We start from the raw sequence: 27,651 nt of genomic DNA on the forward strand, positions 1-27,651 counted from the left end.
AAGGGGGAGGAATTTGGATAAGAGTCCTGTTACTAGGGACCGCCCTCTGAAGCCTGCTTTTAAGGTGTCTGAGCAAATAGGAGAGGCTGCCTTTTGGTTTTAGCATGAATATGTGTAGGACAGTTTATCCTATCTTGAAATTGTCATTCTAGAATGTAGCTGTAGGCTTTTGCAAAGAACACTGGTGCTAAACTTATTTTACCAGCAAAATTGTGTGTGAATCAGCAACTTTACTCCTTCAATTCTCACTGATCTCTACCTAACATCTCAGAATCTATGCAAAAGAATAGGCTATGAAGTTGTTATATGTTCTGCATCCCATAGAGTCAAGAGACGGCACTTCACAGAGCACATGAGCTAACTTTGCATTGGTAGAGAATGCAATGCAGTGCAGTGACCATAGTCAGGGCTGACTCCAAGCATAAGGTCCCAACATTTTGTTATTTTTTGGAACTCAGTTGGGGTCTTAACTTACTGTTAAGAGTTAGAATAGTAGAATACATAAGGTGCAAGTTCGAAATGTGGTTGTGCATTAGCAGTTTTTCTCTTGTTATGTCAGTCACTAATAGCCACTCTATTAGCCATGTCAGCTGACAATTTTAGCAAATAAACTTGTAGCAATCATGGCAGAATACCAACTTGTCACGCAGGGCATGTGCCCAGGGGCCCTGACTTCCAGGGGGGCCCCATTATTTTGTTGGTCAATCTCACTCAGATATCATTAACATGGCAAAATGTGTAGAATTGCAGGAAATTGTCTGTAAAACTGCAATACCAAATCTCGCTTATGGTCCCCAAAAGGCTAGCGCCAGACCATAGTATTTTATTGAATCTACTCCTGCACATCCACTTATCTCCCTGCAGATAAGTATTGATCCAAATCAGATAGAAAACATAAAGTATGGGTCAGATACAAAACAGACAGTCAAAATGGGATGAGAGATAAGTACTATTTTCCCATATGTTTTATTTAACTAGGCAAGTCAGTTAAGAACAAATTCTTATTTACAATGACGACCAAACCCTAACTCGGATGACGCTGGGCCAATTGTGCGCCGCCCTATGGGACTCCCAATCCCGGCTGGTTGTGATACAGCCTGGAATCAAACCAGTCTGTAGTGATGCCTCTAGCACTGAGATTCAGTGCCTTAGACCGCTGCACCACTCGGTAGTGGCAGTATAATCGGTCACCAATCACCATGGGAACATGGGAGCAGGCATCCCATTGGCAGGATGTGGAGTCCCACATGTAGTTCCGTGGAGTGGGTGTATCAAGCTGTCAATCTCCGGTGTTGCAGCGCTCCCCCCTTCCAGATCTGTTTCCCTAAACCGGAGAGTGAGGGGCGAGAGGGGGACACGTGGAGTGACTCAGAGACACTCTGGTTTCAAAATAGACCACGGCCAGAGGGGTTAACATCAATGCTGTGTTTGAAAAGGTGGTTCTGCTTACCCATACCATACCTCCACTAAATTGCATTTCTAATAAAGAATAGATTCCACTAACGCATATTTTTCTCTCACGTGGATGTTGTAGTGATCATGGTAACATGAGTAGGTTGTGTGCTTTTGGTGAGCTTTGAGCTCTTCAGATTTGCTTGTCCGAGTGACTGATTATTGTAATCACATTTTGTAGCCTATTGATATATTCTCTCATATGCTTTAAAACAGAAATTGAAGTGATATGTTTAATGAAGATTCAATATAGTGTAAGTGTTATTTACCCTGTATGGAAAAATCTATTTAGTGCAAATCAGTGTTGTGGGCAGTCATGTGAAATTCCAGCGTCTCATTTGAATGGCCTGTTCACTGGACATGTGTGGGCGCATGCATGTGTTCACTGTGCATGCACTTTGCCCAGATGGCAGCTCTCCTATGGTCTGGGGGGAAATTATATTGATAAAAAATTATTGATTTCAAGTGTGAATCGGAGTGGAGCTCTGAACATAGCATTTATCTAGTCTGCCTCTTTCAATCAACTCCCAAACACTTTGAACATGCTTTAGTTTCCGTCACCCTTTTTCTAGCATCAGCTTGAGTTTTGTTTATGGTTAAACCTCTTTTATCTCGCTATAGAGCCCCTGTATATTAATGGAAATGAGAGGGACAGTCATATTAACATCTCACACAGTAGTAGTATCTAGCAGTGCCAGGCGGCACTAGTTCTAAAAGCTCATATTATTGTTTTTGTTTCCTTCTTTTATATCCTTTAGCCCTTTTCTTTTTTACTCCATCTCTGTATCTAAGGGAGTCTCCTTCAACCAATTTGCTCTTAAACTCTCTGTCTGGTCTATTAATCAGATCGGAGTTCTACAGTGTTTCATATGTCTGCTTTAAAACCTGAAACTCAGCCCTGAGGAAAGCTCTGCTTCTGTGTTTGAATTAGGCAACATCTATCCATTCCAATGAGTTTCACAGGTCACTGTGCCCTAGAGACTCCTGTGTATCCAATGACAAAGTTGGTGTGTGGGTGTCTAAGTTTGTGCCCTCTATGACTATGGGTGTGTATTTGTGTGTCTGTATGCCTACTAGTTAATCTGTGTGTGTGTATTTGTGTGTGTGTAGTTCCCCCCCACACTTCCTGAGTTTCCTGGCAGGCGATGTGTGTGTTTTCTCTCTCCCTGGTCATGCTAGCTCACATCCTGTTGAGAATGCCACAGAAGTCCGTGGATATGGCCAGAATTCTGACCATGAGGAATATGGGTAGCAGTAGCACTTATATTGAACCCTGTAACAAAGCCTCCTACACTGTCATAAGCAGCATATAACCATGTAATAAGCAGCCATAAGGAGTGTTGTACAGTGGTGTTTCTTTAATGTTTTATCAGGTTGGTGGCTGCTGGTGGTTCATGTCCTGGATCAAGATCCTCTTGAATTGTATTTGACTCCTCCTTTTGAAAATATAAAATGACCCTGTTAATCAACTGTAGCACAGCAAACACCTCAGTTGACAACTGTAGTGGTCCTTTTAGGCTTGAAATAGCCAGGAGGATTTTCTGAAGTATTTACCACTGACAAATAGAGGAAAAACACACCCATAATCATACATAAATGCCCCAAAGTAATTTCTTGCAAATCATACATGTTCTGCACCATGAAACGTATATTGCAATTTATCCTATAATCTGAAACACATTTTAACATTTGTAACCAACATAGTCGAATTAAACTAATTCATGGGGGACTAGATTAGGCCTAACAAAATATACTGAAATTAAATTAAAAAGTTAACTAGTTCATTGCCCTCGCGCACTTTGAGAACCCCAGAATTCTAATTTACAAATTGAACCAAAAGCAGCCAACAATCTGGGTACGAACGTCTGCCTCGCGACAGTTGCCAGAGACTCACCGCGGCGGTAAATTCGTTTGTTTACAGGAAGCGCTTGTTTGCTACCAACCGAAAATGCAAATGCAGTCACGATTGTAGACTACGTTAAACGTTATCTGTTTGTGTGGGGGTGGGGTTGGCGACCTACGGCTATTTCCCCCTACATCGGTTTGTTTAACGTGCCCCAACCGGAGATTGAATAAATTATCATACAGTGCTCGCCCTCTATAGTCCTTTTCGTTTAGCTGTAACGAGGAGGATACAATTCTCTATTCACAGTGACACACGGCGGTTACGGTTCCCTTCCCAAAGAGAATTTGTCAGGCGCCCCGTCCGTTAAGCGAACTGCTGTTTTTAAGTGCCCTACATAGTCATGTGATTGTAACGTAACCCGACCGGAAAACACCGACGACCATCGCAACCAATGCTTCTTGAGAGGAACAGAGCAGCTGCAAGCCCAACGGACAAGTCCTCCGGTAACAAACAACAACACGACTAACTCCACAGATTCAAGGCAAGCAGAGTAGAAAGGTAAGTCTACCCGCACGTCATTACATTTTGTATACCGACTGATGTAATTTATATACGGTTTCAATAAATCGGTCACTTTGAAGTTTAAGAAATGTATTCGGCGACCACCCCTTGTCCATTTCATGAGGCTCCGTTTATTTTCGCTACACTGCTCCTCTAGTCGGGGTGGGCAAAGCAGAGGCTAGCGCCTGAGCCTTCGTGGCGCGCTCGAACACACCGTTTCAGCTCCTAAATGAAACCGATTAAAATAATTTTGTTACTTGCCGAGGCGTGGGTCTATAGCTAAACTAGACATGCCAGCAGCATAGGCGTTCACCTATAGGTTTTGTAGGGGCTATTTTTTTGTTTTGGACGAAAACGTACTGCGGAAGTGGTTTCTCTGCGGGATATCGGGCCGTTCCACGTGTCTACAATAGGGGCGGCGCTTTCTTACAAACACATAGGACTACTATGAACACATGGTACTTTACTGCTAGATTCCTAATTCTTGAGTGACTGTTCAAAGGTTTACTATTACTAAATGACTCATTCATAATTATTGAGTGTCACAGGTCTCAAAAATGGACTGCTGGATGTCTGCCTCTACACAAAATATCATGATGGTATTTTCTGATAATGTAAGGCAGGCTATTTTATTTGCCAGAATGGATTTAATAAACACATTTGTCAATATTGTTTAATCACCACCAAGGCTGCAACATTAGCCTGCAGTGTCTTCCAGCAGTAGTAGTAGACTATTGTGTCTGGACCAGATTGAGAGTTGCTCTCTTCATCTCTTCAGACAACTCCAGATTAGGTGGCGATTTTAGCATGTAAATCTTGGTGGGGCAAAATAAAAAAGTGGAATGCATGCCAGCAAAGCCACAACACTAAATAATACATTAATTGCACTATAACGGTGACAGACGGTGCCTGCTAACTGTTAGGGCCTATATAAAGCTGTCCCAACAGCAGTCCCAATATCTTACCGCTGCTGCACCTGGCTATCAGCGGAGCCTTGTCTGGCATCAGCCTCATTTACTGCCTTTTAGAAAAACATAGCTGATATGGCTGACTTGCTTAAACAAATGACGTTTCTAATGACAAAATGAGATGTACAAGCTATGGCATAAGGGGATGACAAGCGGATAAGAGGCAATCCGTAATTTCGATTGAGACAAAGAGCGAGCTAGGACGGATGTAACATTAGTCAATATAACTATTTGTTTAGCACTTTTGAAATATACAGCGACAGAATTCAGAACATGGGCCAATCTTACAGTGTTCTCCCTGTACACCAAATTAGAACCGTAGGTTAAATAAAGGGGGCATCTAAGCAGACAATGAAAGCTCTTACAATATTCAATGATTACATTTCTGTAAAACAGGTTATAGGCTACAGTCAGAACAGTAGGTGAAATTAAGAGTGGTAAATAGACCACATTTTTTAGGTTGAGGTACATGGGCTACTAACATCTTTTTGAGCTTTATTTAACTAGGCGAGTCAGTTGGGAACAAATTCTTATTTACAATGACGGCCTGCACCGGCCAAACCCTAACCCGGACAACGCTGGGCCAATTGTGCGTCGCCGTATGGGACTCCCAATCACGTCCGGTTGTGATACATCCTGGAATCTAATCAGGGTCTGTAGTGACACCTCTCCCACTGAGATGCAGTGCCTTAGACCGCTGCGCCACTTGGGAGCCCTAACTACACAGCATACACTTAGTATTACTTTCTTAGCTACAGTATACATATCTCTCTGGCATATTACATAATTTATGAAGCAGCATACAATACATTTTTGGACTCACATTGTTGTGCTCGGCTCACTTGAACAGGAAGGTGGCGTGGCGGTTCTCCCAGTTAAGTTGTTTTGAGCGTGGCACAATTCATGCTTCATTGACAGCATGGCCAATGTTGAATGTTTATAATTTTAAACTTGGAAAAGAGCCCCTTAATACCCAGATTTGGGACCAGCCACTGTCACTGATTCCTTCCAAACCACTCGTTAAATTTGTGATTTCCAACTTGTTGTGTAATGTTTATGGCCGATGAGCACCGATACGTTTAGTCTATAATTTCTCTTCATATGACAAGGATTTAAAAGGATTTGCCAGTAGATTGTCAACTTGATTCATGATGACTGCTAGCTAAGATGGTGAAAGTATGATGTTGACATGATCAGTCCAATTGAAGCTACTGTACATATAACGTGATTTGACGTCTTTTTATCTGTGGCCAATGACCTTGAGCCTTCATGGATGGGCACTTCTATGGCTCGAATTTTCAAGGTCTGCTCTTACACTTGGGAGTGATGTAAAGATCCCATGAGTGACAGAACACTGAGCCAATGACTGCGCAACACTCCATATTTTCTGCTGGCTTGCCCCACCACCACAGAAAGCACTGAGCTAGGCTGAAACACCTGCATACCCAAGAAAACGAAAAAGAGACCATGTTTGTATGCGGCTTTATTAACTCAATGATATATATATTATTTTTTTTACATTGTTTGCAAACTCATATGTGTTAATGCCACAATAACATGCAAAACAGGAAAGCCCTCCAAAAAATAAAAGTTATTTGTTAAACACATGTGGGTCTCAAAGCAGATGGGGCTCTGCCCCACCTGGCCTGAACGACGGGTCGCCACTGGGCAGCCCTCCTCCTTATGTACATGTAAAGAGAAGGCTCCTGAGTCAGCCTAGTGCCTACTGCCCAGGGTTTTGACTTGAGTGTTGTGGTGTTCCTGTGTGGTATAGTGAGAGAATGGGTGTTATATCCTGCAGGCTCCATTCCCATTGGTAGAGGGGTGGAACCAGTCAGTCTTGCCTCAGGAATGTGTAGATATACATAAACCTGATCATGTGACGCCCAAAAGCCTCCAATCCCGTGGTGACCTTTAGGGGTCAACTGCAGCTGTCTTGGTGGCCAGAGCAGAGAGCACACTCCCTGTGAGTAAGGGTTCAAAGGGCGTAGGCATGCGAGGGGGTTGGAATCCCGTCAAAGGACTGAGAGCAGATTGTGCCAGAAGAGATTAGGCTACTTACCTAACCATACACCTTTATTCCATGGATCTGTCGGTTTCTATCTGACACTTCAGATTGGCTGGAATTCCATGGCGGTATTTGCACTCCTTCTGGAGATGCTGAGGGTTCAGAGGTGAGGTGACTGAGGTCTATGGATATCGGAGGAACTTTTAGGTGTCTTATTCCACATCATCCATTTTGTTTTATACAGGCGTTTTTGTTCAACTGACAACTGCAAGGAAAAATACATTCAATGGGTGTACTCTTTCTTCCAAATGGATGTTCTTCTAGCCTAAATATACGGTAGGTTAACCCCTCCTCTGCATCCTGTCCCCTCAGGCAGCTTGTAGGGTTGTGTGAATAGTCCTCCGGAAGCTGCAGCCTAGAGGTCAATAAGGAAACCACCCATTCTGTCTCCTTTCCCATCGAACGCTTTTGCTAACGTGGTTAAAGCCAGCCTTGTGGAAAAACCATCCAGTCAATAGCTCTGCGAACCTCATAATCTCTGAGATCAGGTCATCTGATGTTAAACAGCTCCTTGTACTTATTGTACATTGAGCTGTTAGGCTATGTTTAGGACAAGAGCCCTTCCCTGCTTTGAAATACATTTGATGAAAATATGTTAGATTTGGTATTTTAAAGATGTTACATTTAAAAGAGTATGCTCATACATTAACTCGTAAGCTAGCCTAGGCTACATGGTATGTATCAGAAAATAAAAAAATAAATTGCCTCGATTCAACAACAGTGTTTGTTTTGTTAGCCTACATTGGAGTTTGTTGTGGTGATACAGAGCTGTCAGTGGCCCTCTCAGACTTCTCTCTTTGGTGGCATTGTGGTCCTCTTCCAGACAGGAAACTAACCAACTGACTTACTTGCCTTCGTCTTTGTGTCTTTCTATGTGCAGGTTGAAGAATGGAGTTGGCCAACCATGGTCTTATCCTCCTGCAGCAGCTCAACGCTCAGAGGGAGTTTGGCTTCCTGTGTGACTGTACCATCGCCATCGGCGACGTCTTCTTCAAAGCCCACAAGGCCGTGCTGGCTGCCTTCTCAAACTACTTCAGAATGCTCTTCATACACCAGGACAGGTATGGTAAACTACACGGCATCGGCTCTATCTGTAGGCGACGTTAAGCTAGGCTAACATTACGTTTACTAATGATTTACAACTGAGAAAGTTTAGTTGAAACCCAATACAGCCCTGCTTGGACTGTTCAAACAAGTTCACCTAAAGGTTATAGTAGAATATGTGCAACTCAATAAGGAAAGGACCATGTTTATGTATGGTGATCAATAAAAGCTTTTGTTTTCATCATAAGTGTTTTCAATTTCCAAGACGTTTTGATGTGGCCGATACATAAAGTATTATTTATACCATGAATTCTCTTTTCAGTGACTGTGTCCGCCTGAAGGCAGCCGACATCCAGCCAGACATCTTCAGCTACCTCCTCAACCTGATGTACACAGGGAAGCTGGCCCCTCAGCTCATCGACCCAGCCCGGCTGGAGCAGGGGGTCAAGTTCCTCCACGCCTACCCCCTCCTCCAGGAGGCCAGCCTGGCCAGCCAGACAGCCTTCTCCCACCCAGAGCCCAGCCTGCCCCTCTCTACTTCCCTCTTTGGCATCCAGATCTCTGACAAGCAGGTTGCGCTGTCCGGTAGGCTGCCCGTCCGGCGCCAGCTCTCCTCGCCTTTTGACCTGGACAGCCTCCCTGACAGGAAGTATCCGTCCACGTCTGCTGTAACAGCGGCATTCACCAACCACGTGTCCAAGCTGGACTCTTCGTTTCAGGAAATGGTGGAGGCTTCGACCAGCGGCCAACGGGCCTCGTATGAGGAGCATGGAGGGAACACCCCGACAGGAGAGGCGCCTTCCTCGGGTAGCTCCAACACCATTCTCCATGTGAAGCCGAGCATCATGAAGAGGAATGCCTCCTTCAGGAAGCACTACTCCTGCCACCTGTGTGGCAACCGCTTCAACCAGAGGAGCCTGTTGAGGGAGCACCTCCTGCAGCACAGCCTAGCCCGGCTCCCTCTGGTGGCCAAGCCCAGCGGTGCACACTCACCTGTCCTCCCAGGAGGAGGAGCAGCCACTACACCAGAGGTAGAGGAGGTACTGCTAAGGGGAGGTGGAGAACGGTCCACTGCCATGACAGTTGAGATGCTTAGTGACAGCGAACAAGCACCTCCCTCTGGTTTCAGCATGGACTCTCCCAGAGCAGAGTTGTCGGGGTGGGCGACCGGGTGTCAGTCCCAGGCCGACACCCCACCTCCATCGGACATTGCGGATATTGACAACCTGGAGAGTGCTGACCTGGACCGCGAGGTGAAGCGCAGGAAGTACGAGTGCGCCACCTGCGGACGCAAGTTCATCCAGAAGAGCCACTGGCGAGAGCACATGTACATCCACACGGGAAAGCCCTACAAGTGCAGCGCCTGCGGCAAGAGCTTCTGTCGTGCCAACCAGGCGGCTCGCCACGTGTGCCTGACCCAGGGCGCCGATGCCTACACCATGGTGGACCGGCAGAGCATGGAGCTGTGTGCTGCAGGGGACGACACCAGCCAGATGGAGGCGCTGTTCCTGGGCTCGGCCAGGCCCTACAAGTGTAATGTCTGTGAGACCACCTTCTCCAGCCCCAACGAGGTCATCAAGCACCTGTGCTTCAGCCAAGGGGCTCTAGCAGGCCTGCAGGGGCAGTCAGGGGTGCGGCTGCTGCAGGGGGAGGAGTTTCCCAAAGACGAGGGCTCTGATTCGTCCGGCGCCGCCACCCTCATTACAGCCATTAAAACTGAGCAGATCTTGGTGGAGTAGCGCCACAGCACCAGAACCAGTCTTATATTTTTATTCTCTTATATACAGTATGTTTATTATTTTCTTTGGTAAATGATGGTCAGTAGTTAAGCTAAAGATTTAGTTAGAGGTATATAGGAGGGGTTTTATATCTACTGAAAATGCTTCCTCAGGTTTATTTAACAGCAAAGCCAGAGACTTGGACTTGTTTCAGTAGGAATTGTCTATTAAGTGTCCATGTGAAAACCACACACTGTACTAAGTCTTCTTTCCAACATGACGTTGCATCTGTTGGCCCATTTGTTCTCCTATGCATATGTCACTGACCAATTGGCTAAGTAGTATGTCGCTATATGTTTCTCAAAATATGTGCTGCAGTTGAGTTCGTGGTGTAATTATGACTAGGGCTTTGTCGTATTCTCAGTCTCTTTCTGGTGCTTCATTTACATAGGTCTGTCACATTGGTTTCTGTTACTTAATTTAAAGTGGCCGTTGGCTGTGGTCGAGCCTCTCACTCAGCTTTTAGCTCCAGACAGGAACAGGAAGTTGAGAGAGAGTTCCGGAGGAAGTGATGTTTCTCTACAATCAAATGGTGCAGCAGATACCAGGGGAAGCAACAGGCAGGCAGGTGCAGACCGAATGGTGGTCTCAACACATCTGCTGTAAATGAAAAAGTAGCTCCTTTCCCAAAGTGTTATCTGGTGCAGAATACTGATGAAATAAGTATATGCCCAGTCCAGAATCAACCTCATTCCATGGCCTATTAGGTCCAGTCCAGTAGGCTGTGTCTTCCTTTGGCAGTTTTCAGCAACCTTGTAAGCAGAACATGTACCATGAAATTTCATAATTCTGTGGTATAATTTCCCTTCTGTACATTGTTTTGAGCAACCATTTTGTTACTTTTTGTGCAACGTGTGCCAACTGTGGGTATGAAAAGAAGCACAATTGCCATAGACGAAACAGGGCAATCTAGGCCCATCGTTAGGATTGTGTTGGTGACTCCAACCGAGGCCTCAAAGCAGTAGCAAGCACTGTAGCTTTATAGGTGATGTTTACAGTCGTGCCATTTTTATAAACATTTGTTTATTTTAAATAGCTACTATCTGTGCATTTTAAACACATTTATGTTATCATATTTTGATGCCTACATGTATTGAAGGGAGTTTTCAATTCTGTACAATATTGTACACCTTGCCAATTGATGATCATTTGCTTGAATTTGTTCTTAAAGACCTTATTTTGTGTTGGATATACCTTTCTAATTTTATATACAGTGCTATATTTACAAATCATATTTTTTATTGCAAAGTTTGTATATTACTAATTGGTTTCCAATCTAGAAAACGATTGATTTAGTATAGTGAAGGTGTATGTATATTTGTTGTCAATCTCTTTCCATTCAAGGCCTTGGTGTTACTGACAAAATTCTAGTATGATATTTATCTTAATCTGCTGCGGTTTCATTTGCAGTTACTCTTTTCCTCTGTTTGTACAGTACAGTTTGGTGGCAGGGAGGGTCGGGCCCAGTTCCATTTTGACCCCTAGCCTAGTCCTCTAGCTTCGTTCTATCCTTTTGGATCTCATAGACTAGCTGAAAGAAAAATGGCCATCCATATAGTAAATATGGTTTATGCCTATCCTATCTACACTCTATCCAGGGTGGGGCCAAATTGAACTGGGACTAGGGTTCCATACTACTTTAGCACTAATGGAGTCTTCAGGCTAACTGAGCAAATTAGACAGTTCAGTCACATTTCCATTAGCTTAAAGACACAATATAAAAGTGAGCTTACACGGGGAAGGACTGCTATTTATCTCGTGACTCAAGCTGTGTTATAGTATATTCAGGCATTGTGAAGTGAATACTACTGAAGTGTACTTCTCAGAGGTCAACATATAGCACATGTTTCTCCTCATCAGTTAGTCTCTGGATTCTCCCTGCTGAGCTCAAGTTGTACAATGTTCAACCACATTGGTCGTAGGTGTAAACTAACAGCTTAACGTCTTTCCCTGTGTCAATTATAAAATGTGTATTTATGCAAGCGGTTTGTCTTTTCTGTGTTGGGATATTTTTGGAAACAAGTTTCAGGGTTAATGGGGAAGCAGGGCGAGGGGAAAGTCCCCTACCTATGATCCTGGAGCGAGCACACTGCTGCCCTCCCAAAGCTCAGTTGAACATGTACTGTGATATCTCTGTGTTCTCAGGAACGTGAGTTAGTCTTCTGTGTAAATAATAAAGAAAACTATTTTACATTTTCACAGTGAAGAATGAACAATTAAAGAGATGTTTTGCAGAATTATGGCATGATTAATTATTTCTTATTCAGCTGTGTTCATCCCAAGAATACATGCATGTTTGATTTCAGATGTTTTACTCATCTTTTGGCTTTGGTTAAATAAACTCTAGACATCGCTACTGAGGGTTTCCCAGTCTTTCATCAACCCCATCAAATGAACACATGGTTGTTGGATTAAATAATGGATTGGTGTTGGGCTAATGTCAATGTATTGGAATTAGTTGATCCAGAAGATGTTACAAGATGTCTCCACTTCATAAAAGGGTTTTGGCTCCTCTCCCTCCTTATAGGGCAGTGGTGGTGTTGTATTACTCTGTAGGGTGGGGAAAACTTGGGTCTGTAATGTCATTTCTGCATTCAATTCAAATTCAGAGTTTTACTCGACTTTTCTAGTTAATAACTCACAACAGAACCAAGCTAAAACATTCATGATTTACAGAGCTGTTCACCATTTTAACTGGCTTGTTCCTTGACAACTTGGTCCAGGCAAGTTATACTAGATAGAGCAGTGGGACTGAAGTGTAAAGGCCCAATGCAGTTTAGTGTTTGAAAAGACCACTTGAAATTACAACCAGTTTTTGGGGGATGGAGTTTTGGTCACTAGGCAGTAAATTAGTTAATAGACCAATAACAAAGAGAGTTCCAAATCTCTGCCAATAATAGCAAGTTTTCAGATTTCACCTCCCCACTCAGACCACTCCCAGACAGTCCTAGATACATTCTGCTTGAGAAATTGCTCTTAAGAATTGTTTTTTGTTTCCTTTTGACAATTGAAAACAATCACAGTAAGGTACTTAATTGTTAGCTAGACAATATTTGTTATTGAGATAAAAACGGCTGCGTTGGACCTTAAAAACCTCTTACGGATCCGCACCTTTTTTTCAATTTTCGCCTAAAATGACAAACCCAAATCTAAAATGCCTGTAGCTCAGGCCCTGACGCAAGGATTTGAATATTCTTGGTACCATTTGAAAGGAAACACTTTGAAGTTTGTGGATATGTAAAAGCCATGTAGGAGAATCCCGTTAACTGATATTTGTCCATGTTTTGAAAAATCTGTAATAATTACTAATCCATACTACAGAGTCAAAAGTAAGCCAGAAGTAAGACAGTTTATTTTTGTGATCTTTCAAACATTTAAACATCTTGAGGACCATATGCAATGGTGTCTTGCCAATATTACTTCTGCAAGATGTTTCGTGGCATCCTCACCTTGGACATCATTCTCCAAATCTTTTTACAGTATGATGGTATCGGTTTCATGTGTGATAATTAATACACTAAAAGTAGTTCAGAACCAGATAGAAACACAGGAACTCAGGCACACATTTTTATATTGCTAGCTTTATTTTTGAATGAAATATAGACAGGTTTTTGTATCTACTATTAACAGCTTGGAAAATGTAAAAGACAGAATAAAGTCCATGCTACAGATACATTATATGCTTATAGGTTATTACAATATCATTTTTTGAAGTGCATAGGTACACAATTTGTACAGATGTTACCAGGTTCACAGTTAGATTGTGTTACAAAAAGCTTGGGTGGATCTAAGATGGAGGGGTTTCCAAACTAAATGCAATAGAATAAGCAGTGAACACAGACTGTTTATTATTTATTTGTACTATTTTACATAAAACAAACATTATGGATGTGTGTGACAAATCCACAGTCAAAGTAAAGTGAAACAGTGACCAGATATAGTGGTCTAGGCTTCTAGGATTTCTCTCGTGTCTCATTGGTCAGTCAGCTTTGTGAGGTGTAAAGCCTAGAGCTATATTGTCAATCATCATTTTGACATCCGAGGGATAAATAGGAAGCACTCCATTCTCACAGTATGTGCCCACAGAATTGGCTCATCTAGCCACCCTAACTAATCCCTAAATCAGCATTTGAATTTCATTGGTAAATAAAAGTTGACTTGAAGATAAGTAAATCAGGCTGACCCAGAATGAGGCATTTGAGACAAATTGGACACATTTCTTCCTGCTGATGTTCTATCATGTTAGCAACCATGGATAACCTACCCTAAGTCAATTTGGCTTGGCTACATATAAACATCAAAATAAGATTTTATCTTTGTCTGGTACCATGTGATTTGTGATTGAGTAGTTTGTACCATTTAAAAACCTCACTGTTGCCAAATCAGTGAGGTTATGACTTACTGTACTGTCACACAAGTTACAACATGAAATGCATGTGTGTGTGTGGAATGTATTTTACAGCAAACAATGTTCATTTTAAAATGCAATGAAATGTAAACATTTCCAACATTCAAACATAAACATACAATAACAGCACTCACCAGTGTGAATGGTAAAATATATCGACTGAGAGATGTGATAGTCTCTATCGGCAGCAGAGGGCGCCAAATAACTGGTGTACACTCCAAACTAGCATACAATCCTCCCTACGAGCATACACTACACCAGAGATGGACGGATAGATCACCATTTCAAGAGATCAAGCAATTACACAGATTTTGAAGTGCTATCCACAACGTTAACAGAAGTCATACACTTGAAAATACAAGACAATCTAACATTGTGAGATATATGTTACTCTCCCCATGCAAGTGTATGTCCATCATAGTACACTGCATATTAATAATTCAGTGTCACCAAATACCTCTCTCACAATATCAAACCAGGTTGAGATAAGTGTTTTATTGTATTTTTACACGATAATCAAAGACATACTTTTTTCACAGTCGTTCAGGCAGTGAAGTATGTTTTATCTACAGTAGGAGCTGAAAATATATTGTCAGGCTGAAAGGTGAAGGGAAGTACAGTGTGACAGAACATGTCAAAGCTTAAAGTAAAATCTTTGTAAGATTGTTGCACTCCTATTGGCTTTCACCTCACTCCCTGTCTTCACATTAAGTCATCGTCTGCAATGCAATCAATGATATCGGACACCGCCATTGAAATCACATATGTACCATGGTTGAGTTAGAATTTCTGCAAAATACAGACATTATCTTTGAATCTAAGTCTTACATATGTTTGAGAAAATGGGTCACATATTCCATACAAAAAATATATGGATGGATGGGGGAATGAGAGAATACGCATAAGATATAAATACAATATACAAGATAATAATCCTCCAACTCTGAGACCACGCACGCACGCACGCACGCACGCACGCACACACACACACAACGGGACAGCAGACTCCCGAGCCACAGCAAGGGCGATGGAAGGTCGTCAAAACAGAAAAAGTACATCACATTGATTACAAGCCAGATGGGAAGCTTCAAAGGTGCGGGACTGTGGCTTAGTATGTGTGTAGGGAGATCTTCACCTATGGAGGGCCAGTGGGGTGGGGATGCCACCTCTGTGTGACAGGCTGGTGCTGAAGGACAGGGGCATGGGGGAAGGAAAGAGGGGGTGGGGTGGAGCTCAGTCACTCAATCACTCTGGGCAGGGTGGGGTGGAGCTCAGTCACTCAATCACTCTGGGCAGGGTGGGTGGAGCTCAGTGACTCAATCACTCTGGGCAGGGTGGGGTGGAGCTCAGTCACTCAATCACTCTGGGCAGGGTGGGGTAGAACTCAGTCTCAGTGTGTCTCCACAGTGCATCCTCTCACTCTCTCTCTCTCTCTCTCTCGCTTTCTCACTATCACTCACTTCCTGGTCAGGACAGTCCATCTCCCAGGCAACCATCTTGCATCTACAGCTAGGGTATAAATAAATAAATGTTATTAGTAAATGGGTACCATTATCCTTGGAAACACATATCAAAAACTGGTCTCCAACCTGTGGATAACAATTAGGAAATTACTTGAGTTATTTAGAAAACTTCATTCAGTGATGGATTGTTTCTTCTAATGGATTGTTCTAATAAGACACTTACTTGCATCTGAGAGTAGTTTGAAACAGGAGAACTTAGTGCCTCATACGCCTGAGTGGAAAATGTTTTTTGGGATGTTGTAGACTGCAGTACTGCTGACTCAGAACCCCCTACATGTCTCTCTCCCTCTCTCATTTATACCTCTCTTTCTTTCTCTGCTCCTTTCCCCTCTCTTCCTCCCTCCCCTCTACTCTGTCTGCTCCGTCATCCATTTCTCTTGGTTTGTTTTTATGACTCAGTATGCTTAGTGGGACTACTGCTGCGCCAATGCTGCTTTCAGCCTGTAGTAATTCACTAACTCCTCTTCATTGCTGCAGTGCTGCGTTATTACTTATTAAACATTTAACAGGGCTACGCCCGATGCTCAAGTACAATTTCAGTTGGACCTTGTGTAGAATTGACAAATAAAGTGCTCTTAATCTTAAAAACATGTAGGTTATTCTGACATGTTTGCTTGACTCTATATTGAATCTGGGATGAAGGGAGAAAAGGAGGAGGATGAGAGAGGAATCATAATCAGTCTGTCAGTCCATCTGCCCCTCACACACCGCTTCTCTTTATAGACTCCGTCCTACAAACTAGGGGTCAACCACGGCATTCCTGCTTTGATATAAAATGTCCCCAGGTTACTCGTACCTCGAACAAAAGCTGTTTCATCTGGTCAGCCGGAAAGTCTCCCCCCTCCCCCCTGATAAAAATAGAGCCCATTGATGTTTTAAAAAAGCCACCATGAGAAGATTGTTTGATATGTTGACAAAGGAATTCTGGAAATAAAAAAATGAAAATAGTGTACTCTTTTCTATGAACCTTTTCATCATGCTAGTTGAACATAATAACCTTAATAACATGTCTAGAATTGGTACCTTGGTCAAATACTAGGAGCCGCTTTCTTTCACTTTCTTGTGTTAGAAGACAAGGGAGACGGTGTGATCAGATGTCTCTAAAATATGTAGCATGACTAACATTAGCTACATCCATTTAATTGTGGGGAAATATTTTTGGGACTCTTTGACATATAAACATCAACTCATTACTTAATCATAAACAGGTAATTGTTTAAGATAGACTGCTTACCTGCTCACGATGTAGCTGTGAGCTCTGTGGATGAGACAGGTTCAATCTCCCTCACTGCCTCCTCGATCACCTCGATCACCTGCGCCATCACCTCCACACGCTTCACTGGCATCGCCTTCTCTACCCCTGCCTCCGCTGGTCTGGCAACTGTCACAGCCATGGCGACGGCAACCTCCTCTTCCACGATGTTAGCAGGGGCCTCTTGGCTGGCAGTCACAGCTGGGGTGTCTGGTGTGGATTCAGGGGCTGGTGTGACTTCTTTAGCCAGGGCTTCCTTTGTCCCTGGTGCACTTACAATGGGATCGATTTCCACCACCTCCTCCATCTGTATTTCCTTTGCTTCCTTCTCTTCAATGATCTGTGCCGCCTGATTGACCACGTGTACTGTATGTGGGCCCACAACCTCAGCAGTCGTCTCCTTTGGCTGGGCTGGGGCTTTCGGGGTCTCTGTGGGCCCCTCTGGTACTGGGGTCTCTTCTGTCACCACCGCTGCTTCTGACTTCTCATCAGCTGCCTCTGGAACGGGAACTTCTGCTATCACTTCCTGAACCAGCTTGATTACTTCAGCTTGTAGAACTTCCTGAACCTCTACTGCCTCTACGTTGCTCTTTACCTTTTTGATCTCCTCCTCTACCTTTCCATATGACTCACTCTCTGTCTGTTCCAGCTTTACTACAACTTCAACCTCTACAACTTTCTCCTCACTTATGTTGACCTCCACTGCTTGCTTTAATTCCACTTCCTGTTTTATCTCCTCAACTCCCTCTTTGACAACATCCTCTGCCTCCTTGTTAACCTCTTCCATGATACTCTCCGTGATTTCAACTATGACTGGAATTGTCTCAATGACCTGAACGGCCTCGTGAACTTCATTTGGTGGGTTTTCAGCCTCGGCTTGTGCCTCTGGAGCAGCAGGCTCCTCTGCTGGAGTTTCTGGTGCTGGTGCTCTAACTTGGACTACAGGAGTTTCAGCAATGACAGGTTTCTCCTCTGCTATTTGTTCGATCTCTTTCTCTATCATTGCTACTGCCTGGACTGGTAGTGCGTCTTCAGGTGTGACGGTGGCATTGATGCAGGCAGGCGATTCGGGTTCAGCCTCTGCTTCAGACACTTTCTCCACAGCGTTCAGGATGACCACCTGAGCAATGACCAAGCCCCTCTCCTCCATGGTCTCTGCCTCCTTCGTCTGCTCGGCCTCTGTGACACCAACCTCAGTCACTTTCACTTGGATTTGGTAATCACCAGCAGGCTCTGCAACTGCCACTGAGACTGTTTCCACCACCACGGCCTCCGGGACCTCCACTTGCTGGGTTTTCACGGACGGTGGGCTGATTAGGCACACAGTCTCCTTGACAATGATGAACTCTTCAGCAGGGGCTACAACAGCAATGGCTGCCTCGCACACCTCAGTAACTGTGGCCGGATCGAAGTCAGTTAGCGAGGTAGCCATTTCTCTTGCGATGGGCTCATTCACCTCCTCTACAGGAGCGATGTCTTTGATGGCAGCTGTCTCTTCCACCTCCATCTCCTCACTTTTGACCTCAACGACAGGTTCCTCAGAGATCTCCACAATGTCAGCGGCAATGGATTCTTCGACAGTTGGTGTGATGGGGTCCACCAGCTCCACTCTGGGGGTGTTCTCAGTCACTACAGGGGCCTCGATGATTTCAGCCTCCGTCTGGATATCATTGATCACGGCTAGCTTTTCAACTTCAGGCTCTTTACCCTCAGTGGCTATCTCAGGCTCTGGGATATCTTCAATAGTCTTCTCTACGGAGGTCTCCAGGAATGTGCTTTCGACCTGCTCCACTTGAGCCTCAAACATTGGCTCTTCAATAAAATCAGCCGCCTCAGTTGGATCAGCCTTATCCTCCACTGGCAGCTCAGCAGACAGAGCATCGCTGATCTCAGCTAGACACTCCACAGTGGGAATCACAGGCTTCTCCACCGCCACCTTGGCAATCTCCTTGGTGCCCAGGCCAGTGCAGATGGCGGTGGCCTCAGTTTCTTTATGCACCATCAAGACAACCTTTGATTCGCTCTCGGTGAACTCGATCGGCGGTGTGGGCTCTGGGATGGACGCAGCATTCTCCAGTTGAACCTCTGTGATTTCTACGGAAGTCAGGCTTGGGAGCTCATTGACCAGCTCCACAGCCTCCTGCAGGACCTCCAGAGACTCTGGCTCAGGCTCATGGGGCACAGGGGTCTTTTCTCCAGACATGTCTGGGATCATCTTTACAGTCACCTCGGCAACAGACAACTCAGGCTCCTGCTCCAGGCATGTGACAGCCTCTGAAGTCTGCTCTACAATGTCCTCGGTGACGGTGGTGTCAGCAGACTTTGGGGTGGCGGCACCCTCTTCTGGGATGTCGCTCAGCTGATCGTGTGGAATCTCCTGGAGGTCTTCCACAACAGCCGTGGCTGAGATCCAAGAGGGGGATCTCTCTTCGGTGGAGGATTGAGCCTGAGTGATTCGTGCTGCCTCCTTAGCATCCACTGTCTCCACTGTCATTTCAAATTCAGCCTCTTCCTTAGTCTTGGCATGCTCGTTGTCGTACTCTGAGAGGGGGACCACGGCTGGTGTGTCAGAGTCTTCCTCGCCAGACCCCAGATCGGAGGAAAGCTGCTTCTTCTTTCTACGTCCAGGGATGAGTTTCCTCAGAGAGAATGAGGAATCTTCTTTTGAGATTTCACTGTCTGAGACAACCGGTTCGGCACCGGACTCATCTGTCTTCTCCTCGGCTTTGGGTTTCTTCCTATGGGTGACAAGGCGCTTGAGAGTATCCCAGGGGGACTCTCCCGCGGCGGGGCTAGTCGATGGTTCAGGGGACGACACCGTGTTTTCCTGATCAGCCTCTCTGGAACTTCCGAGAGGAGACTCTGCGGTCTTAGCCGGCTCTTCTCCAGCTTGTGGCGCCTCCTCTTCGATTTTGGTATCCTCATCTTCAGAGTCAGAGGTCTTCCTGGTCCTTTTCTTATTGCCGCCCATACACATAAGGGCCTCCCATGAGACTGAGGTGTCCATCTTCATCCTTTTGGACTCCTCGGTGCTGCCCTCCAGCTTTTCAGTGGTTTCAGTTTTTGGGTCCTCCTCAGTGGGTTCCGGCTCCTTCTCTTTCTCTTTCTCCACAAACACGGCACTCTCAGTGGAGGACAGGGTGCCCGACTTGGCTTTCTCACCAGTTGCCTCGTCCTCACTCTCAGAGGGCCTCTTGATGCGTTTCTTGGGCGTCACCAGCTTCTTGAAGGAGGACCAGGGCATGATACCTTCTTTCTTCTTCCCTTCATCTGAGCTGGTTACCTCTCCATCAGCCTCTTGGCTGGCCTCAGCTTGGGCAGATTCCACCCCGATGGCATGCTCACCAGACTCCTCTGGAGATGAGGCCCCACTGTCGGGTTTCTGGACCTCTGCTGAATCTGTGGAGGTCTGGAGTTCAGCCGCCTGTTCCCCAGACTCGGTCAGCTTGGCCTCTGCGTCTTTCTTGTCTTTCTTCTGTTTCTTGGTAGAGAGCTTCTTCAGGCCAGCCCCAGTGAAGAGCTTTTTCAGTGGGCTTCCCTGGGCCTTGACCTTCTCCTGGGATGAGAGCAGCTCAGCCTCGGTGTTGACCTCAACTGGGGCGTTGTCTGCTTCCACAGCCTCTTCAACTTTCTCTTCCGCTGGTTTGGCATTGTCAGAAATACCGGCTTCTGACATTTCTACTGCAACCTCGACTTGGACCTCCTCTTTGATCTCTTTGACAGGTGCTTCCACTGTCTCAGTTTCTGTGGAATAATCAGGCTTAGCCTCCTCTGGTGTTGTCACTGGTTCCACCTCCTTCACCTCTCCCTCCACCTCTTCCTTTGCTTTCTCTCCATCCTCCTCCACCACATCCTCTGCTGTTTCCTCTCCCTCCTTTAACTCCTCCTCGGCAGCTTTCTCTTTTGGTTCCTCCTCTTTGGGCTTCTTGATGCTTGCCTTCTTGCGCAGGTTGAAGAAGATTCCCTGTGTAAAGAACCTTCTGAAGGGGGACTGAGTGGTCTCCTGGCCAGGTGGGTTAGTTGCAGCTTGGTCCTCAGGCTCTTTCTCTGTAGCTTCCACCGCAGCTCCCTCTGCAGCCTCTTCTCTGACTGCCTCTGCAGCCTCTCCATCCACGGTCTCAGATGGGGCATCCACTGGAGTGGCGTCAGCCTCAATGGTGGAGGTATCTGGCTCAGTTGCCTTCTCCTTCTCAGATTTGACCTCCTCCCCTGTAGTGGTGGCTTCCTCTTTAGTTTCCTCAGACCCGCTGGTCTCTCCTTCCTCCACGTCCTTGTCCTTCACCGTCAGCAGCTGCACCGGCTCCGTCTTCTCATTCTTGTCCTTCTTCACAGTGAACTTGAAGCCAACGAACTTAAAGATCTTTTTGAAGCCCACCTCATTGGCTTCGCCTGGTTTCTCCTCGACCTCCTTCTCCTCTGCAGAGGTGATGTTGTTTGTGTCAGGTGACTCATTCTCATCCTTCTCTCCGTTCACCTGAGGGGGCACCTCAGCCTGGAGGGAGTCCATTGTTTCAGGAACCTCCTCCTTCTGAGACACGGACACGCCATCAACTGAAATGACAGAGAGATAAAAAGTAAGGTAATATACCCATTCCCACAAACAACAACCGATAGACACTCTTTCTCTCTCACAGGCACATAGGGGGAGCCAGACCAGAGACAAGACTGTATCAGGGAAAATTGAAAATGGGAGAAAACCATTTTTAAAAACTCAAATGGCATCTTCAACATATGAAGATGACCTAAACCACATCAAAAAAGTAATAGCTGACCCCGAGTGGATTTAATCAAGCAGTATGCAAGGACCAGAAATAAAGTTTGATCGTTGACACCAATCAACAACAATGAAATTAATTCCATTGCCAACGCTTGGACAAAGATCCAGTCCCAAAATAAAGAAAGCTTACAGGCAAGGGTGTAGATGTAGGATCATCATTTGATCACTCTTTTGTTGCTCTTTTGTTGAGAATTTCCACTTTGACATTTAAGACTTTATTTGCCCTCACAAAAAATGTATCAACCCCTATAAAAATGGCCATTAATTATAATCCACATAATTCACATTTCCTGTTGCTGCAGGATTAGCTAACTAATAAGCTAACTAGTAATTACTTTTTTAAAGATCCTACATCTATATTGCAAACCCCCTCAGCTGTGTTGCTTTTTCCAAAACTATAGCTATAACTTTATCCACTCTCATGCATCTACTGTAAGAACTAGTTTCTCTATTTGACAGAAAGAAGACGCAACTGTTGAAGTGACAGGTGAGATAAACAGAACGCACACACACTGCCTGAAATTCTGCCATATCTATCTGTGTTTTGACAGGAGTGGGTGGAGGTAGTGAGCTGGGGTTGGGCTTAGTTCACAGGCCATTTAGACTTCTGAGGCCCCCTTTCCTCTAACATCCCCCTACAGCAGGGGAAATGTCACATCTGTTGCTGGGAGTCTTTTCTCTGGGGGTCCTCAGCCTGCCCAAGGACTCTCAAAACAAATTCACAGCATTTTTTTATACATAGATCTCAATTTACCTAGATACACACCAAGGCTGGGAGACACACACAGTCGTTTAACCAGGCAAACATGGTCATATCCTCATAGTGACCCCCCCTCTCTCCTCTGACTGACAGATAAAAACACGCACACAAGTATGTGCACCATGCACACGCACACATTTCCACACACATACACACATTTCCACACAACACACAGATAAAACAACAGTATGAGATTATAGTTCAATATTAATAATTTTTCCAATGACAAATCTGATAATCCTATGTTTTTAGAGCCAACTAATTAATAATTTTGCTCATAAATTTCTCTAAGAGAATGAAACAATATGAGAAAAAAAGGTAATATATCAAAGGAAACTTTAAACTAAGACACAAGCCGTTGGAGCATAATGTTTCAATAGTGCACTAGCAGTGAAGATGATGCTACTCTGGCGTTTGGCCATCCAAATGTAGCTCTGTAATCTGTTCACTTCCTGTTGTTACATTACAGCAGTGGAGCTTCACATGTTGGACTGGCATTCCTGGAATATCACTGCTCTAAGAAAAAAAAGTTGCCTTCATTCATTGGCAAAAAAAACTATTTTGACCAACATAACCACTAGTTTAAAAAACATTCACCAAATTTCACATCAACTCAGTCTAAATCTGTGTAATATACATTCTACTCATTTGGGGCTTTTCTGAGAGTGAGGCTTCCAACAACTATTTTGGACATATGGATTTGACGTGAGGAATGTGAGCTATGCAAGTCACCCGGAGTTAGGGTGAAATTCTTTTAGAATGCTGTAAATATAAACTGGTCTACAGCAGCCATTCACTTCCCATTGAAAAATACTATTTTTGTACCCAATACTTGGTTTCAGCTGTATGTGGTATATGTTACTATGGGCCTACCCCCCACGAAATCCGTCTCCAGATACCCCCCACCCAACAAAGAAATCCCTCTAAACTGAATTCCATCACACACAGCTAAATGAAGACTGCATTGTTTGCGTAATTTTTTTATTTTTGGTCTTTGGCAAGGTTTTCTTATGCTGTTCGTGGACACACAAATTATCAAGGCAAGTCTACGCCCCTTCGTCTGTAATTTGTCAACAGTAGAGATTCTTCAATGAAGTTGCTGTTGTCATTCAACAATAATACATATTTTTTTACTTGATAAATAATGCACTAAACATCTTAGTACAATTGAGCGACTAAGATTTCCCCGGAAAAACACATAAAAAATAATGACTTTCTTAAATTAATTCTGGCTACGGCGTCTCACGATGGACAAACAGAGCTATTGTCGTTTTTTTTTCAAGTGAAAGAGAATGCGAGCACACTCGTTCGGTTCGCCTAACCGATTCCTGATAGGCGCCAGCTGAACCGAAGCATGCGGAAGCCTAAGGGGGTGGGGGTTGAGGGGGGCGGGGTTAAATAATGGGGTTGTAGATGGGAATGGGAGGGGGGTTGAAGAGCTCTCTCTCTCACATAGCTGTTATTGTTAGGGCAGTTGTTACATTGTCATGTCATTCCATTGTTAGGGAATGTCAAGACCATAAACAACATGCAAACAAACCCACCCCTGATGTAAGGCCCAAGTGATGACAGAATTTGGAAATAGAGTTTACAGCTATATCTCAGTCCTAAACCAATGTGTATAAGTAAATCGGTCAGCCATATGAATAAACAAAAATGTTTCTGTCCAAGACACAATTATACTGTGAACAGAATCACTCCTTAGTAGGGCTGTACTAAGCCATGTGTATCTATGGCGATAATAAAACACAGGAACCATGATGATTTAACAGAGTACCGGCGTCTTCAGGTATGTTTGATCTTTGTTTTATGGCCAACTTTTTACAGGCATAGCACCATTAACAGGGTCGCTCCTACGGCTGGTTAGGGAAGAGGGGAAAGAGGAGTCAGGGGTTATTAGAGTACAGAGGGTGAGGATAAGGGGGAGGGTACATGAAAAGGTGGAATGAGTGAGGGTCAGTTCTGACTGGTACTAGAGGAAAGTGAGGGCCTGGGGCTAGGAGTCGGCGGGGGTGAGTGTAGACGGGTGAGGAGAGAGACAAGGGGGTGAGGGTAGAGGAGGAGAGAGAAGAGGGGGTGAGGGTAGAATGATGCCTGAGGGCCCAGTCAGAGGGTGTTACAGATCTCTGACACACTATCATAGTTTAAATGACTTATTATTTTAGCTAGCTGTATGTGTGTATGTTAAGACTATGCACAGATTAAATTCCATGTCGACTGAGGCCACCGTCACTTGTAAATCTAGCATTATTCCCCAGCGTCTCCAAAGAGATGTGAAATTTGATAGTCTCTGTTGTGGCTGTAGTAGATATCTGGCTCTTTGTGTGTAAATGGGGATTGTTGGGATGCTTGGGGGTGTTTCCATCTCCACTCATGTTGGAGTGGCGGCTTTTGGGGGAGGTGGTGTCAGTTGGGTGGCGTCCTGCTATTCTATCCAGACAGTATTTGCAAACTTTGCCAAACAAACATATGCAAATCCCTGCTCTAATTACTGTAGTCTGCTGTGGGAAACAAAGTGAACAAAAAGAGTCAGTTAAACAGAGAGAACCCCCATGAAGTCTGGCCCAGCCTACCCCTCCCCTCCTCCATCTCTTCTCCTCTCTCCCCCACTATTATAGGTGTGGCCCCACTGTCTCGGAGGGCTTCTCTCCAGCCGCTAGAGGTCACAGTCAGCACTGGGGAGCAAACAACCGTTATCCAACCATTTGGCCTCTTCTATTATCTGATCCATCTAAAGACAACAGTTTATGACTATATATGAGCTCACACCCTAAGCATACAACCCAACTAATCCTATATAGTCCATTAGTTACACTTAGAAATAGAGAGCAGGCACTATATACACTATATAAGCACTGGTTATTTCTGGCATTCCCTATTCTGATGCAGAGAAAGCCAACCTCTGCTCTCACACATAAAGCAGAGAATAGCAACCGAGCCCCTTTAAACTATCACTTTGAGTTGCAAAGGTTATAGAATCTCTCTCTCTCCCTCCATAATCAATTCCATATGTCCCCATTCTCAGTGGCCAAGCAGTATCACCCCACTGGGAGAAGAGATCAATTTTAAACTAATTGAAATACTTACCAAGAACGAGGGTGTGTAGGGCTGGGGCTCTAAGAACCAGATGAGACCTTGGCTTAAAACTGCCTTTGAAGCATTTTTACATAAATAAAATCAAATATTTATATCTGGCAGTTATCGAAGTGCGAAATTACTGTTTCTTGGTGGACGCTATTAGGCAGTTTTAATGATCTATGGAATGTATACATTAGGAGGTTCAGGGAAGCAGGGCTGGCAGAGCTAGAGTATCGTATACCATGAATGGTCTTGGCTACAACTGTAGTAGAGTTACATCAGCGAGAGGGGAAGACGCTCTCTAAGAATTACCCACAGCCCAGTCACCAATCTGGAACAGATACCAAGACCAATCTAACGGTTACATCATGACAGATAAATGGATATACCCAAGTATCTGAGTGAGCCAAGTTCACAAAGTATTTGCATACTTCCAAAGCACACAAAGTTGGGAAAAACAATTATACAAACTCAACAATGGTGCTTTTTTTAGCCCAAACATAATAGTTCAAATCAAAGTCTGCGACCATGTAGTTAGTTAAAGAGACCAGGCGAGGACAGCCTCAACCCACAATACCAACCACACCCTCAAGACAGCAATGCCCCTGGCTACACTTGGTCGCCTAAGGAGAAACTAGGGTTTAACCCCTTTATGTTATGCTAATTACGTTACTAAATAACTATCTGAAAGGGATTGTAAAACATTATACCACTACTTAAAGAGCACGGAGTCTCCCTAATAAAAACTAAAAAGTTAATTAAAGTTACTCAGTCATCATCATATCTGTCAATTGGGATGAAAGTTCACATTACATCAAATTAAATTAAGTTAAACAACATTATGCTCAACTTCTCAATGACATTTGATACAGTAAGATCATAACTGAACAGGAAATAAGTTTAATCTTACCTGTGAGAGTTATCGTTCCAAGCATTTGTAAAACTTCTTTTATAATTATTTTTACAAAAATAGTTACAAAAAATACTCTTCAAGAACTGCGGTTGTAAAAAAAAACGTTGACGTTTATCTCTCCTTCTTTCTCTCACACACAGTAAAGTCTGTGGGGGTTTAGTTTCTAACACTGTTCCCTCCTAAGTCTGAGGGCAGGAGCAGTCTCTCTTCTCTAGAGCGTCTGTTAGTCTGAAGGTAAAAGCTGGAGCTACACACACATTTCAACAGATGCTCCTGACCGACACACATGTCATGTAAGGACCACCCCCATCTCCCCTTCCTCCCCCTTGCTCTCTTTTCTTCAGCTGTTCTGAATGATTTGGCCTTTTCCTCCTCTCTCCTCCCCTGCCTCCCTTCAGCGGACATCCAGAATGACAGTGCTTGTCATGTGCTCTTTCAGGGAAGCGTACCCCCCCCCCACACAACCTCTCCTCTCTCCCCCGTTACACTCCCCTCCTCCCCACTTCATTGTGTGTGTTAAGACCCCATGCAGCCTGGAAGGCCTGCTTAGGTAAGGAGTGTAAGGGGAGAGGGGTATAGGGGGGTGTAGCTCTGGGTAATGCCTTATTAAAGACAGATCTCTTTGGGAGGGGGTCTTTCTACAACACCCCTCACCCCTTTCTTCCCCATTCAGTCTCTCCCCTTGCACCCTTAATACACAGTTCCCCCAGACTTTAGAAAAGCAAATGGAAATGCGTCTGAGGCCCCTCTCTTTTCACTCCCTCCCTGCCTCTGGAGAGTCGACATCTCACTGCTCCATATCTATGTCACCAGTCATGAAGGAATGTTGACAGAGTCATGCCGCTGAGGCAGTTCAGAGGCCTCAAACTCTTTGGAGTTCCTTGTGAAAGCAGGTTACTATATTAGCAATGGAAGTAAGTCGTATGGAGTCAATGAGCCTTAACAACAACTTAAAGACACCAGCACCACAAATATACGTCATTACTGATCCATACACTTCCAAACAATGACCATGAATGTGGGTCCATTTGAGGTTGTTTCAGCCAGTTTGTTTAGAGGAACTAAATCATTGGGGAGGTTGACCACAAGTTGCTGCCTGTCCCTTTAATGTTAATGGCCCATTCTCATTAAAGGAAAATAGGCAACGCAGAGTAGACCATCTAATTCAGCTTTTGTCTGTGGGTTTGTGTGGACACTTTGAGGAATGCTGCTAATTCTTCAGG

At 44.5% G+C, this 27,651-nt stretch overlaps 2 protein-coding genes across 3 annotated transcripts in view; one reads left to right on the forward strand and one right to left on the reverse strand.

Moving 5' to 3' along the window:
- Positions 1 to 3,330: 3,330 nt before the first annotated feature.
- zbtb2b (zinc finger and BTB domain containing 2b) lies at positions 3,331 to 12,073 on the forward strand. The gene is made up of 3 exons (XM_055885256.1): positions 3,331 to 3,856; positions 7,776 to 7,956; positions 8,262 to 12,073. The coding sequence occupies exons 2-3, from the start codon at positions 7,784 to 7,786 to the stop codon at positions 9,676 to 9,678; spliced, it is 1,590 nt and encodes a 529-aa protein (XP_055741231.1). The 5' UTR covers positions 3,331 to 3,856; positions 7,776 to 7,783; the 3' UTR covers positions 9,679 to 12,073.
- Positions 12,074 to 13,278: 1,205 nt separating this feature from the next.
- The window catches only part of akap12b (A kinase (PRKA) anchor protein 12b), a 58,859-nt gene continuing 44,486 nt past the window's right edge, over positions 13,279 to 27,651 (reverse strand). Inside the window, exons 1-3 of one of the 2 annotated variants that reach the window (XM_055885255.1) lie at positions 26,426 to 26,661; positions 16,883 to 21,451; positions 13,279 to 15,634 (exon numbers count right to left, since the gene is read on the reverse strand). In XM_055885255.1, coding sequence (XP_055741230.1) covers positions 16,887 to 21,451; positions 26,426 to 26,450 — 4,590 coding nt within the window. In that variant the 5' untranslated portion in view covers positions 26,451 to 26,661 and the 3' untranslated portion in view covers positions 13,279 to 15,634; positions 16,883 to 16,886. Of the gene's footprint in view, positions 15,635 to 16,882; positions 21,452 to 26,425; positions 26,662 to 27,651 lie in introns of those variants that run through there. The other variant, XM_055885254.1, reaches the window with a different exon arrangement.

The sequence above is a fragment of the Salvelinus fontinalis genome, chromosome 27 (assembly GCF_029448725.1).
Source record: "Salvelinus fontinalis isolate EN_2023a chromosome 27, ASM2944872v1, whole genome shotgun sequence".
Taxonomy (NCBI): Eukaryota; Metazoa; Chordata; class Actinopteri; order Salmoniformes; family Salmonidae; genus Salvelinus; species Salvelinus fontinalis.

Excerpts from the sequence above, each read along its gene's own strand:
- zbtb2b (XM_055885256.1), top strand. The coding sequence starts at position 7,784 with ATGGAGTTGGCCAACCATGGTCTTATCCTCCTGCAGCAGCTCAACGCT. Across the intron at positions 7,957-8,261 it reads CTCTTCATACACCAGGACAG|TGACTGTGTCCGCCTGAAGG; the intron begins GTATGGTAAACT and ends TTCTCTTTTCAG.